At 33.8% G+C, this 12,884-nt stretch overlaps 1 protein-coding gene across 2 annotated transcripts; it reads left to right on the top strand.

Moving 5' to 3' along the window:
- Positions 1-1,887: 1,887 nt before the first annotated feature.
- LOC104249072 (ABC transporter G family member 12-like) lies at positions 1,888-12,447 on the top strand. Of its 2 annotated transcripts, none has more exons than XM_009805448.2 (9): positions 1,888-2,265; positions 5,010-5,089; positions 5,736-6,200; positions 6,956-7,078; positions 7,745-7,876; positions 8,578-8,859; positions 9,981-10,253; positions 11,105-11,212; positions 11,916-12,447. In XM_009805448.2, exons 1-9 carry the CDS (start codon positions 2,004-2,006, stop codon positions 12,279-12,281), a joined length of 2,091 nt encoding a protein of 696 aa, XP_009803750.1. In that variant the 5' UTR covers positions 1,888-2,003; the 3' UTR covers positions 12,282-12,447. The 2 variants fall into 2 exon arrangements, with proteins under 2 accessions (XP_009803750.1, XP_009803749.1); XM_009805447.2 differs by having other exon boundaries at positions 8,575-8,859.
- The last annotated feature ends 437 nt before the right edge of the window (positions 12,448-12,884 follow it).

Genomic DNA, 12,884 nt, shown 5'->3' with positions numbered 1-12,884 from the left:
TATAAATACATATATTTAGTAAAATTTTCCGACGAAGGGTATCGCGTAACACTGCTTCGGTAAGCGTGCATCTGCCCCTGATTGGTCTAACCCAGAAATCGGCCCGAACTTGCCCATTAAACGGGACCGGCCTTAATTCCTGGTTAGTGGTTAACATGCTGGGTTTTGCCCAGCCCGAGGATATCGGAACCTTGTCCTTCCATAGCTTAATTTTAAGGGAACAAATGCTACTATCAGTGGCGAAGCCAGAAATTTTTCCAAGGGTGTTCAAACTTGAAAGAAAAAAAAAAAATTCCGACAAAGGGTGTTCAATATATGTTATATGTCTTTAATAAAATTTAATATTTTACCTATATATACAATATAACTTTTTGACAAATGATGGTCAATTGACCACCCTTAGAAGAGCATAGTTTCGCCCCTTGCTGCTATCCTCCCATTTAGAATTTCGCTATATGTGTTTAACAATTTTTAAGATTTAGTATATATGTCGAGAAAATAATATTAGATCTATATGCACATTATAATTTTCATAATGTCAATTGACTAGTTTTGAGCTTATGTAGCCCCGAGACTGCTTAAAGTGCAAAACTATAAACCCCGTCAATTTTTTTTCCTTATTATTTACAAAACAAACTCAACATTCTCTTCGTCAAGAAAAGATGTTTCTAAAATAGAATGAAGAAAAGCCAACTCCTTTTACCTTATCTCTGGTTGAAAGGGTCTCGACTGAAGTGATAGAGACTTATGTGTTGTTTAGAATGGAAAAAATTGAACGGGAATAAAACGCTGAGCTTTTACTCCAACAAAAAAAGGGAGCAGCATTATTTGTCTCCTTATAGCTTTATTCCCCCTTTACTCTCAAATGATCCTTTCAACCATACGTAGCTAAACAGAAAATAAAAGAGAGGGGCATAGCCCCCGAGGCGTAGCCAATGAAAAAGTTACGGGTTCATCTGAACCCAGCAACTTTGGCTTAGGCCTTGCATATGTGTTGAAAATCCAGCTAAAAAAGTACAAAAATATATTGTGAACCCAAGCGATGTGATAGAATTACGAACTTTCATATTCACACAGGATCCGGGGAAGGATTGCACTTTACAGGTTATGTTGTAGATAGCTTACCCTAATGCAAACATTCACGCTCGAACCCATGATTTATAGGTCACACGAAAATAACTTTACCGTTGCTTGAGAGCTCCTCTTCACATGCAAGCAAGAAAGACAGCCAAAAAAAATTTAAAAACCCAAATTGTTTGAAACAATCAGGTTATCCAAATCTCAGTACTTCTCAACTCCCTCATAGCAACTGCATTAAAAGCTAGTTTGGTGATAACTTTTTAAACCACCCAAAACTCAGAATATGTCTTCAATTATAGAGCTCTGGTTAAAGTTTTTCTTTTTAAGGGTAGTGTATATTATTTACTAACATTATAAGTATTAAGTAAAGAGGACAATTATATGTTAGCATTCATGTACATATCAAATTTATAATGTGATAGCAGGCTAAGTTACTATTTTTGTCAGGTTACTAGTAGCTACACTTATCGCAGAGATTTACGTGTAACCTATGTTGCTCGGATTCTCTAAAACAGCTACCGCATCCATGTCGGATCCTCCAAAAATACACTACTTTTGGAGAATCCAGCACGCACTCATCGATATTTTTGGAGAGTCCGAGCAACATAGCCTGTAACTACATCATAATTGATCTGATTATGTAAAAAGAATTTGCACTGACATTTTACACCGTCAGTGCATAAAATGTAGACGGTAATTTAATTTAAATGCATTCGATCGTGACTATTCATCAAGCTGGTTTTTATCATCCACAGTATGTACGTCCCTATCAACTGTACATATCTTCTGCTATATATACAACAATGAATTACCATCTTCTTGAATAAGATATTTCAGAAATACTGTCTTGATCTGACTTCTGCCACACAAAACTCTATTAGGACAATATTCTCTTTTCCTTATAAAGAGTTTTAACAAAGAATATGGAGATAGAGGTAGCAAGTGGTGGAAATTGTCTTGATCTTGAAAAGGGGGTGGCATTATCAGAAAATACTGTATTATCTGGAATTCAAAATGCAGCATATTTAGTTTGGGAAGATGTAACAGTAATGTTGCCAAAATTTGGGAATGGACCAACAAAAAGATTACTAAACGGGATTACTGGTTATGCTGAACCAAGTAGAATCATGGCTATTATGGGTCCTTCTGGTTCTGGCAAATCCACTCTTCTTGATTCTTTAGCAGGTCATCTCTCTCTCATCTCTCTCTTTTACTAGTTGAGTTTACTACATTGCTATGTTGTGTGAACTCTCCAAAAACTCCAAAATGATGCCGTATTTGTATCGGGTCCTCTAAAAATACACTATTTTGGAGGATTCGACATACACCGAGCGACATTTTCGGAAAGTCCGAGCAACACAACTAAATTATCAATTAAAAGAAAATTTTACACTATTAAATCACCTAAAATATAATTATATGTAATAATCTATAAAAAGTAAGATTAGTATGCTGAAAAATAAGGTATATTACCTATTACAACTGGTTACACTATATAATGATATTATATATAAAAAAAAGGCGCTTTAATGTATGTAGGTTAAATTCTTAACAGTACACCCATTTCTAGGGTAGAGCTAGACGAATTTCGTAACTTCAGTCCAAATTTTATATTTATATTAAAAGGTTTACTAAATATTTACAAAAGTTAAATTCATAATCCAATTACTGAGACCTGATAACATTATCTTAGAATTTAATTAGAAGTCATAAAGTTCAAATCGCACATTTCATTTGCATGAGAAAGGAGAAATGATTGTTTTGATGGTCACTAGAGATAAACAGCAATATCTATAGTTACTAAGTACTGATTTATAAGGAAATAAAGCAAGGTATGGTGTTTCAAGCATAACATCATCATTACCTAGGAAATAAAGCAAGGTTATGGTGTTTGAAGCATAACATAAGTTTGCCTCAATTGTTTCAGCATGCATAATGTCAATGATTATGAATCTGTGTGTACTATTTTCTTCTTCTTCACAAACACTTCCTTTTGTTAGAGAAGACCTGTCCAGAAGGTTGATCTAGGATTTCTAGAAGACGGGTGCACCATTGAAAAAGTAGGAAAAAAGTATCTTGAATAAATAACTTAGCATTCAACCAGGTGTACCATTCAACCTTTTTGGAGCATGTGCGCCAACATATTATATTGGTCAATTTTACGAAATATATATATATAATATCTAATTTGGCAAAAAACTATGTGTTCACGTGCCCCCTAGAAACGGCCTGAATCGCCCCCTAGTCAGTGTTGGCTCTAATGCACAAGCCACTAAGGCAAGTGCTTTAGGCCCCCAATTTTGGGGAGCCTCATTTTTCAATAATAGTTACTAATTGAAGGACTTCTTCGAGCCGATATATATCGACATATTTCGAGCCGATACACATCCAGAGATTTAAGTAATATACACCGTTAATGTAAAATTTTAACATTATTAGTGCGATTTAACTGAACAATATTATTTACTAAAAAGCAGTAGACCAGTTCTATATAGACTAGACCTACTAATAGAGCAAGTCCGACTTCTGGAAACACGTCTTCCTATATATTCCATCTTTTCTCAAAAGCAATCCCTATTTCGCATAGCCCTTTATTGAACCTTTTTTCTCGACTAATGAAAAAAAAATCCTTCTTTTTACCCTGCCTGGGGCCATATCTCCAAATAGTAAACGCGGCTAAGCTCTTCATGTGAAATTGTCTCTGTCCTTCGCTTTCCCTTCCTTTCTTAAGGTAACTTTCAATCCTCCAATCCACTCTCGTGCTAACATGCTAACAACGGTTTAGGTAACCAGGAGCTCCTTGTTTGGGAAAGAAGAAAATACCGAATTAAGTAGGCAATTATACTTTTTAGGTTATTCTCATCTCTTTATGAATAGTTTACGATAATTTAACTTAATGGTGTAACAAATTGCACACTGTCAGTGTAGAAATCAAAATCCATATAGTAACTCTTGTCGTTGGAAATTTAATGAATTAGCACAATGTGTATATGTCACTTTCTTTTAGTACAATTCATTGTACACTTTGAAAGTCAAAAATGGGAGATTGAAAAGTAAGTGTAAGCAGTGCATTAATATGTGTAGCAGTGAGTTTTATTGTTTCCTCTGACTAGTAATAATATTATAGGACAAGAGGTAGATAGAAAGAGATAAATAAGGCGTGGGTGCAGTTGGTCACCTAATTAATATTATAAATGCCTAATAGTCTAGCTATTATTCAATCCTGTGCGTATTTATAATCCCTCTAGGTATAATAGTAATTTTTGTTGTTTCTCGGTCGATGTTCGGTACTCGCATTAAGATACGACTAAATCCAGATTCGTGCTAGAAAATCTTACTTTGGAGGTAAAGAGCTTCCTAACAAAGGCGACTTTATATCCGGGACTCGAATTCAGGGGCGAAGCTATACTTTGGTTAGGGTGGTCAATTGAATACCCTTGGTTGGAAAATTACGCTCCGTATATTAGTAAAATATCATGTTTTTAGAGCGTATTGAACACAGGATTTTTTTTACTTCTTTCAAGTTTGAAACCCTTGAGAAATTCTTGGTTTCGCCACTGCTCAAATCCGAGACCTCTAATTAAGGATGAAGTAATACACTTACCACTGCACCACAATCCTCGTCGGTAAAGTAATACAATATTAAATTGATAGTATTTCCACTTGTCTAGTTATCTACAGCTATAGTACGTAGAGTAAATTACACAGTTTTTCTATTTGGAATCATGTTATGAAAGCTCTTTTTTTTTTTTTGGTGTTTGTATGTTATTCATATTATATATAGAGTTATGCAAAATTCTAATAGCCATTTTGCCAAGGGTTTTCTAGGATGGCTAAGTAATAGGACGAGTAATTAATTGTGTAATATTGAATTGAATTTTTGAAAATAAGATGGAGAAATATTTACTGAGCTTGGTTTTACTTAGCAGGTAGACTCTCAACAAATCTTGTAATGAATGGAAATATTCTTCTCAATGGAAAGAAGAAAAGGCTTGACCATGGTGTTGTCGTAAGTGCTATATCCAAATCAACTTAATATTATGAAAATTTGGTAAAAGTTATTCTACTACCTACTTTGAATTATTTAATTAAGCAATTATGTATTTGCACCATAAAATATTTCTATCCATAAATACGTTTTAAAGCAAATTTTGGTACTTTCTTAAGTGGCGCAGATCAAATGGTGATATTTTAATGTTAATAAGGGTGTGTTTGGTATGAATGAAAATATTTTTCATGGAAAATATTATCTTGGAATCACTTATTTGGTGTATGAAAAAAAAAATTCCACGAAATATTTTCTAATATTTAGTTAGAGAGTAGAAATTATTTTCCTTCATAACAAACACATCCTAAATCGCAATACAATTTGATCTAAGCCAGTACATTTGCTCGAACCTTATATATATTTGTATGTTTGTGAAAAATAAATGAAAATTTATAAATAAAATAGTTTCAAAACCCAACATCGTCTAAGTTTTGAATCTGTCACTGATTACTTCATGTTATTGTGGCTGCTATGTTGCACGGACTCTCCAAAATGTCGCCGCACCCGTGTCAGTCCTCCAAATATACAATTTTTGGAGAATCCGATACGCATCCGGTGACATTTTCGGAAAGCTCGAGCAACATAGATCATGTGATAATTTTATCAGGCTTATGTGACACAAGAAGATATACTAATGGGAACTCTAACAGTGAAAGAAACAATCCAATACTCAGCTCAATTGAGGCTCTCAAGCAACATGACCAAACAAGAACTAAACAAGATTGTGGACAACGTAATATCAGAGATGGGGTTAGAAGATTGTGCAGAAAATTTAATTGGAAATTGGCATTTGAGAGGAATAAGTGGTGGTGAAAAAAAGAGATTAAGTATTGCACTTGAAATTATCACAAAACCTCAATTATTGTTTCTTGATGAGCCAACAAGTGGACTTGACAGTGCTTCAGCTTATTTTGTTGTTCAAGTTCTTAAAAATATTGCATTATGTGGTGGAAGGACAATAATATGCTCAATTCATCAGCCAAGTAGTGAAGTTTTTGCACTATTTGATGATCTTTCCTTGCTATCTTCTGGGGAAATGATATATTTTGGAGAAGCTAAAATGGCAGTTGAGGTACGACAAGCTGGCTTTACTCTTATATGTTTTTTTCATTACTGTACTTCTTTTCAATGATGTTGTGGCTATGCGTTTACTGAGCCGAGGATCTATCGGAGAAAAAATCAAAATTATTGGAAACAATCTTTCTACTTTCACGAGGGAGAAATAAGGTCTGCATACACACTACCACTGCCAAAAAAAAACCTAGGAATTTCTTTGCTAATCTGCCGTTAAATTGCTCGTAACTAACACAATTTCTTGATATTCTATCGCTAATTTGTCGCTAAATTGATTTAGCGGCGAATTTTTTTGTTTAGCTACAGAATTTGTTCGTTGTTAATTTCTTTTTTTAGCAGCGTACCCTTCCAAACCTCACTTGTATGATTACACTAAGTTTGTTGTTGTTGTTAATTATACACCGTCATTATACTTTAACTGATTGTAGCAAGTTGCTTACCGTTTTTCTACACAATTTTTTATAGCTAGGGTTTATATATAGTTGTCCTTTAAGTGACATGATTTGTAATACGTATATTTTAAGCGGTCAATGTATAGAACTTAAAACGCGTTAAAATTAGACACGATCAATATTTTATAACGTAAATGCAAATAAATTTCTCTAAAATTGCACTGACGATTGAAAGAATCTTTGATGCATATAACTTAAATCTGAAAAGTAAATGTGGTGAGCAACATAGAAGAAGAGTAAGATCAAGAATAAACTGTATATAGGTGAAAGTTGTAATGTTTGTTTGATTTTATATGTGCAGTTCTATGCTGATTCAGGATTTCCATGTCCAACAAGAAGAAATCCAGCTGACCATTTTCTTCGATGCATTAATTCGGACTTTGACGATGTTACCGCCACTTTAATTGGGTCACAGAGAATAAATGTACGTATGGAGTCAAACCTTAAAATGCGTAAAACCTTCAATATAATTAAATACAATGAAAAAGCTTCTAGGACAATCATTTTGGTATCGTGTATAATTACTGTATAATATATGCATATTGGCTAGAAAAGTACTCCCCGGTTCACAATAAGTGATCAATTTGCTTTTTTATTTTGGTCCAAAATAAGTGTCCATTTATATAATCAAAAAAAAATTCAATTTGTTTTTACAAAATTACCCTTATGTATATATCCCTAAAAAGTTTTCTTACTCCTCACATTAAATATTTAATTAAGGGTAGTTTAGTCATACTAGGTATTTTTGTATAGAATTTAGTATTTTCTTAATGGGCGTGTCAAAAACAAATTGATTCTTATTGTGGACCGGAGGGAGTAAACAATATTTTAACTGGCTAGATCATATATATATATACACACACACTTTCAGTAAGTTTCTGTATATTACATCCAGTAGAAACTTGAGTACGTTTTGGTTTTTGCCTTCCAATGTAGTAATTTCCTACACTGAAATAACTTTTTAGCATGATTTTAATATTCTACGACGTAATTTATTTTTCAAAGAATATGTCATCTTAAAATATAGGTCAAAACCTTAAAGCAAAAAATGATAATTGTGGAAATTAAATATGTTATTCTTTCTATTCAGGATATCAAAGAGTCCTCAGGTTCACTGGTTTATCTTCCAACAGCAGAGTGTAGAGTAAGGCTTATTCAAAAATACAAATGTTCTAAGCATAGGTTGAGGGCAAAAGCTAGAGTTCTCGAACTCACAAATATTGTAAGTTTTCACAAGCTTCTCTTTCTTTTCTTTAATATTAGTATACAAAATAGTATTCAGACTCAAAAAATAAATTTAAAAGGGAAGCCGGTGCACTAAGGTGCCGCTATGCGCGGGGTCCGGGGAAGGGGCGGACCACAAGGGTCTATCAGGATGACTCCTTATACTTGGATAGCTTCACGATGACTCCTTAAATATATTCTTGAGCAGTTTTAATCACCTTAAATATGTCAAAAGTGAGCTTTTTGGTCTTCATCAAATATTTAACAAATTCTGATTGTTAAATTTAATGTGCACCGTAAAAAAAAGTAGAATTTAACACGTCGTATTTGGTAGGTGCAATTTTAGGTCACGAGTTCGAGCCGTGGAAACAACCTCTTGCAGAAATGCAGGATGAGGTTGTGTAAAATAGACCCTTGCGGTTCGGTCCGGCGTGTTCCTGTACCCACGCATAGCGGAAGCTTAGTGCACCGAACTGCCCTACTATTTTTAGTCTGTTTCTGGAGTCTGATGCAGCTATTTTCTCACTTTTGACGGACCAAAACTGCTCGGGAATATAGTTAAGGGACCATCTTGAACCTTCCCCCAAACTTAAGGGACCATTTTCGTTATTTTCTCAACAAATTATATTAATCTTTAAGCCTCAAGTTGTAGAATATAGCATTAATCCTTAACTAGTGAATTTCTATTTTGGGCAGAAGGATGTTGTGATTAAAGAAAGTGGAGGAAGCCAAGCAACATGGTTAAAGCAACTATGGACATTGATAAAGAGATCATTGAAAAACATGAGTAGAGATTTTGGGTATTATTGGTTGAGGATTATAGTGTATATAATACTATCTTTTTGTGTTGGTACTGTGTTTTATGATGTTGGAACTGGCCATAATGCAATATTGGCAAGGGGAGCTTGTGCTGGTTTCATTTCTGGCTTTATGACTTTCATGTCTATTGGAGGCTTCCCATCTTTCATTGAAGAAATGAAGGTAATTAAATACATTTCCTTGTTACGATATTGTTGCTCGATCGGAGGTTTTCTTATTATTTTGTTGTTTTAGCTTTTGGTTTCATGGCTTCTTTGCTACCATATTCCTTTATAAACTACTGTGGTTATGATTACCTTGAGTCGAGGGTCTATCGGAAACAGTCTCCCTATCTGCAAGATAGGGGTAAGGTCTTCGTATCCTTTACCCTTCCCAAATACCACTTGTAGGACAACATCGGGTCTGTTGTTAATGTTGTTGCTCGAACTTACCAAAAATGTTATAGCACCTGTGTCAGATCCTCCAAAATGTACTACATTTGAAGAATCCAACACGTTCTTAACAACATTTTTGAAAAGTTCGAGCAACGTAGCCGTAGATTATAATCTGATTTAGAACAGTAATTAGTAAGCTAGACATTGGCCTTGCAATATTTGACTTTTTTCCTTCTGTACTTAAGTACAACTATGTTGTGATTTAGCTCTTTTCTTCCTTTTTATGCATGAAACTAAAGTTTTGTATCAGATACACTGCTAAAAAGGACAAATACTACTAAGCACTAACCATTACTAGTAGGATTTTAACTTTTATATACTGGCATTGTAAAAGAACTATCATGTCCTAAAAGATAACTACAAGCAACTGTTAATAAAAAATAAAATTAGTAACCTGAAAAATAAGACAAATTACTAATTACTCCCTCACGTTTACTATTCCACTATACTAACATATATTTTCACTTTTACTTGTCCATTGCATTAAATCAAGAGAAAGATAACTTTTTTTTCCTGTTTTACCCTTATCATTAATTACTCATTTCCCAAGACTTTTGGAAATGACATCATTATTATGAATAAAATTATAAAATACATATTTTATTATTTTTTCTTAAAGGGAGTGCAAAGTCAAAAATGAACAACTAAAATTGAACGGAGGGAGTATAACAGATTAAGATATACACATAGTATAAAATTTCTTACTGTTAGTGCTTAAGAATGCCTTGTTGGATTATATATATGAGGAACTTTCTATATACTTAAATATGGAAAAATAAAATTTTCATTTTTTGGCATGCTTTGAAGTATATGTATTATTTGAATATTAACAATTTATTGTTTTTGCAGATATTTTGCAAAGAAAGGAAGAGTGGACACTATGGAGTTGGAGTTTTCATTCTTTCAAATTTCATTTCTTCATTCCCATTTTTAGTTATTATGTCTTTGTGCTCAGCAGCCATCACATACAACATGGTGAAGTTTCACCCTGGCTTCTTCCACTTTTTGTATGCTACCATTGATCTCTTGAGCTCCATTGCTGTTGTTGAAAGTTGCATGATGCTTGTGGCTTGCTTTGTTCCAAATTTCACTATGGGACTTGTTATTGGTGCTGGACTTCTTGTAAGTATCAAGTATCCTATCTTGCTTTTTTTTTTTCCATTCGGTCTTCGGTATTTTGGGACTTAATTAATCCGGATATGCATCAGGAAGTCTCACCTTGGGGTAAAACGTTCCCTACCAACACTGATTCCATAGGCTCGAACCATAGACCAATAGATGGAGGCAATGGCGGAGCCAGAATTTTCACTAAGGATGTCAAATATAAAAAATCAAACACATGAACGGCAAGGGCATTTGATATATATATATATATATATATATATATATATATATATATATATGCAAAAATAATTTAATTTACCTAGCAACATAGTGTAATTTTCCGGTGAAGGAATGTTACCCCTTAATTAAACTTAGCTTCGCCATTGGATGGATGAGTACTTACCACTTTACTACATCCTTTACTAATAGTAAACTATATTATTTGATGAATAATGTAAGAATTCTTTGTTGTCATCTTTTCTTAAAAGCATAAAGCGTTTAAGTTCTATTCACTAACAGTTTATAAGTTCTTTACACCATTACACAGAATTGACCTACAATAATAGTTAACTCTTCAAATTCTTTGTTCCATTCCTTTCATGAAAGATTTAAGTTCTATTACTGAGAGCGCATAGGTTTTTTTATACCATTTTGGCAAAGTTGACATATAATAATGTAGCTAACTCTTCATATCAAGTCGGATATGGTATCCTAGAAACTAGAACGAAAACCTGTTATAAGCATTTAAATTGCACTAATAGGAAAAAATTCTTTAAATTATTAGTGTGTATAACTTAAATCCTTTGTATATATACCAAAGGTTATGGTTTGATTTTTCTTATTTTGGTATAATTATTTGTTATACGCAGGGAACTATGATGGCATCAGCTGGCTTTTTCAGACTAATCCCTGATCTTCCAAAAGTCTTTTGGAAATATCCTGTTTCATATGTTAATTACATGTCATGGGCCTTACAGGTAAAATTTCTAAGTCATAAAGTTATACAACAACTTGTTAAGATTACACATTAGCTGGTTGTCCAATATAATCTCCTAAATATCTAAGTCGTGATTTAAAAGGCAATTGCAGGTAACTGCTAATAATAAATGAAATACGTAACCTGAAAATAAATCAAGTAATCTTCTATGACCAGTTAAACTATAAATTCATAAACTTTGACTATGGATATAAGTTGAAGGGGAACCTTAATTGAAACAACGATAAAGTTGTCTCAGTGTGACTTATAGGCCATGTGTTTGAGCCATGGAAGTAGCCACTAATGCTTGCATTAAGTTGCGCTTCTACATCACACCCTTGGGATGCGCAACCCTTCTCGGACCCAGGGGTGTATTTAGGGGGGCAGGAGGGGGTTCACCCGAACTCCCGTCGCCGAAAAATACTGTTTTGAAAATCCCCTTGACATAGCCCAGAATCATAGTTGAGTGGTCAAGGGGGTTCAAAACCTTTGTAAGGTCATTGGTTCAACTCCCACTAGCTATAATCTATTTTAACTTTTTTTCTTTTTTGAAACCCTCTTAGCGGAAATCCTGCATCCGCCGTTGCTCGAACCCTGTGTGAATGCGAGCTGTTTCATGCACTGGACTGCCCTTTTTGACTGTGGATATAAGTTATAGATTCTTTCTATATATAACAATTTTTCTCTTGTTGTTTTAATGCTAGGGAGCATACAAGAATGATTTAATAGGACTAGAGTTTGAGGGTATAATCCCAGGTGATCAAACTATGAAGCTGAAGGGTGAAGTAATCATAAGTTCAGTGCTTGGATTTTCAGTTAAGCATTCAAAATGGTGGGATTTAGGTGTTGTAATTTCAATTCTCATATCATTCAGATTGCTTTTCTACACAGTTCTCAAACTAAAGGAGAGAGCTTTACCAGTTTTGCACACATTTTACACGAAGAAAACTCTTCAACATCTTAGTAAAAGGCCTTCATTTAGGAAAACTCCACCATCTTTTCCATCAAAAAGACACTATAATGTTCCCTCATTGTCTTCTCAAGAAGGCCTTAATTCTCCTCTCCACTGAGAATATTATTAGAGTTTAACAGCTTGTTTGGATGGTTGTTATCTATTGTATTGTATCGTATTGTTGTTTTAAATATAATGTTTGTTTTGATTGTTACTTAAATTTTATTGTATCGTATTGTTAAATCCATTGTTACATAATGACATTTTTACCTTGCTTTTTTCTCTCATCTTGCCCTTTCTTATTATTAAATAATCATATCTTATCCTTTACCCTATTTTTTTATATGATAATTCTACTTTGTATCCTATTTTTTCTTAGTAATATTGCAAGTTCATTCTTCATATTGTTGGTGCGTGACACCATGAAACAATAGCAAAAATACAATCTATCCATATGTTGTATTCATCAAACAATACAATACGATACGATACATTATGAAACGACATGTAATAACAATCCAAACAAGTTGCAAGATAAGTACCGTTTATTTCTTTTTGTACCTCGAAAGGGAGTTCTTGCTATGATGCTACGGAAGACTGTCTGAAGTGCAAGGGATAAACTCGGGCTCGGGATATCACTGTACTATTAGTGTTTTGAGAAGGAAAAATGGGAGATTTGCTCCGTAAAATCCTTCCCTTTCCCTCACCCCTATTCTTAAAA

Source organism: Nicotiana sylvestris, chromosome 11, assembly GCF_000393655.2.
Source record: "Nicotiana sylvestris chromosome 11, ASM39365v2, whole genome shotgun sequence".
Classification (NCBI taxonomy): domain Eukaryota; kingdom Viridiplantae; phylum Streptophyta; class Magnoliopsida; order Solanales; family Solanaceae; genus Nicotiana; species Nicotiana sylvestris.
This window is presented reverse-complemented; position numbering and strand designations above follow the sequence as displayed.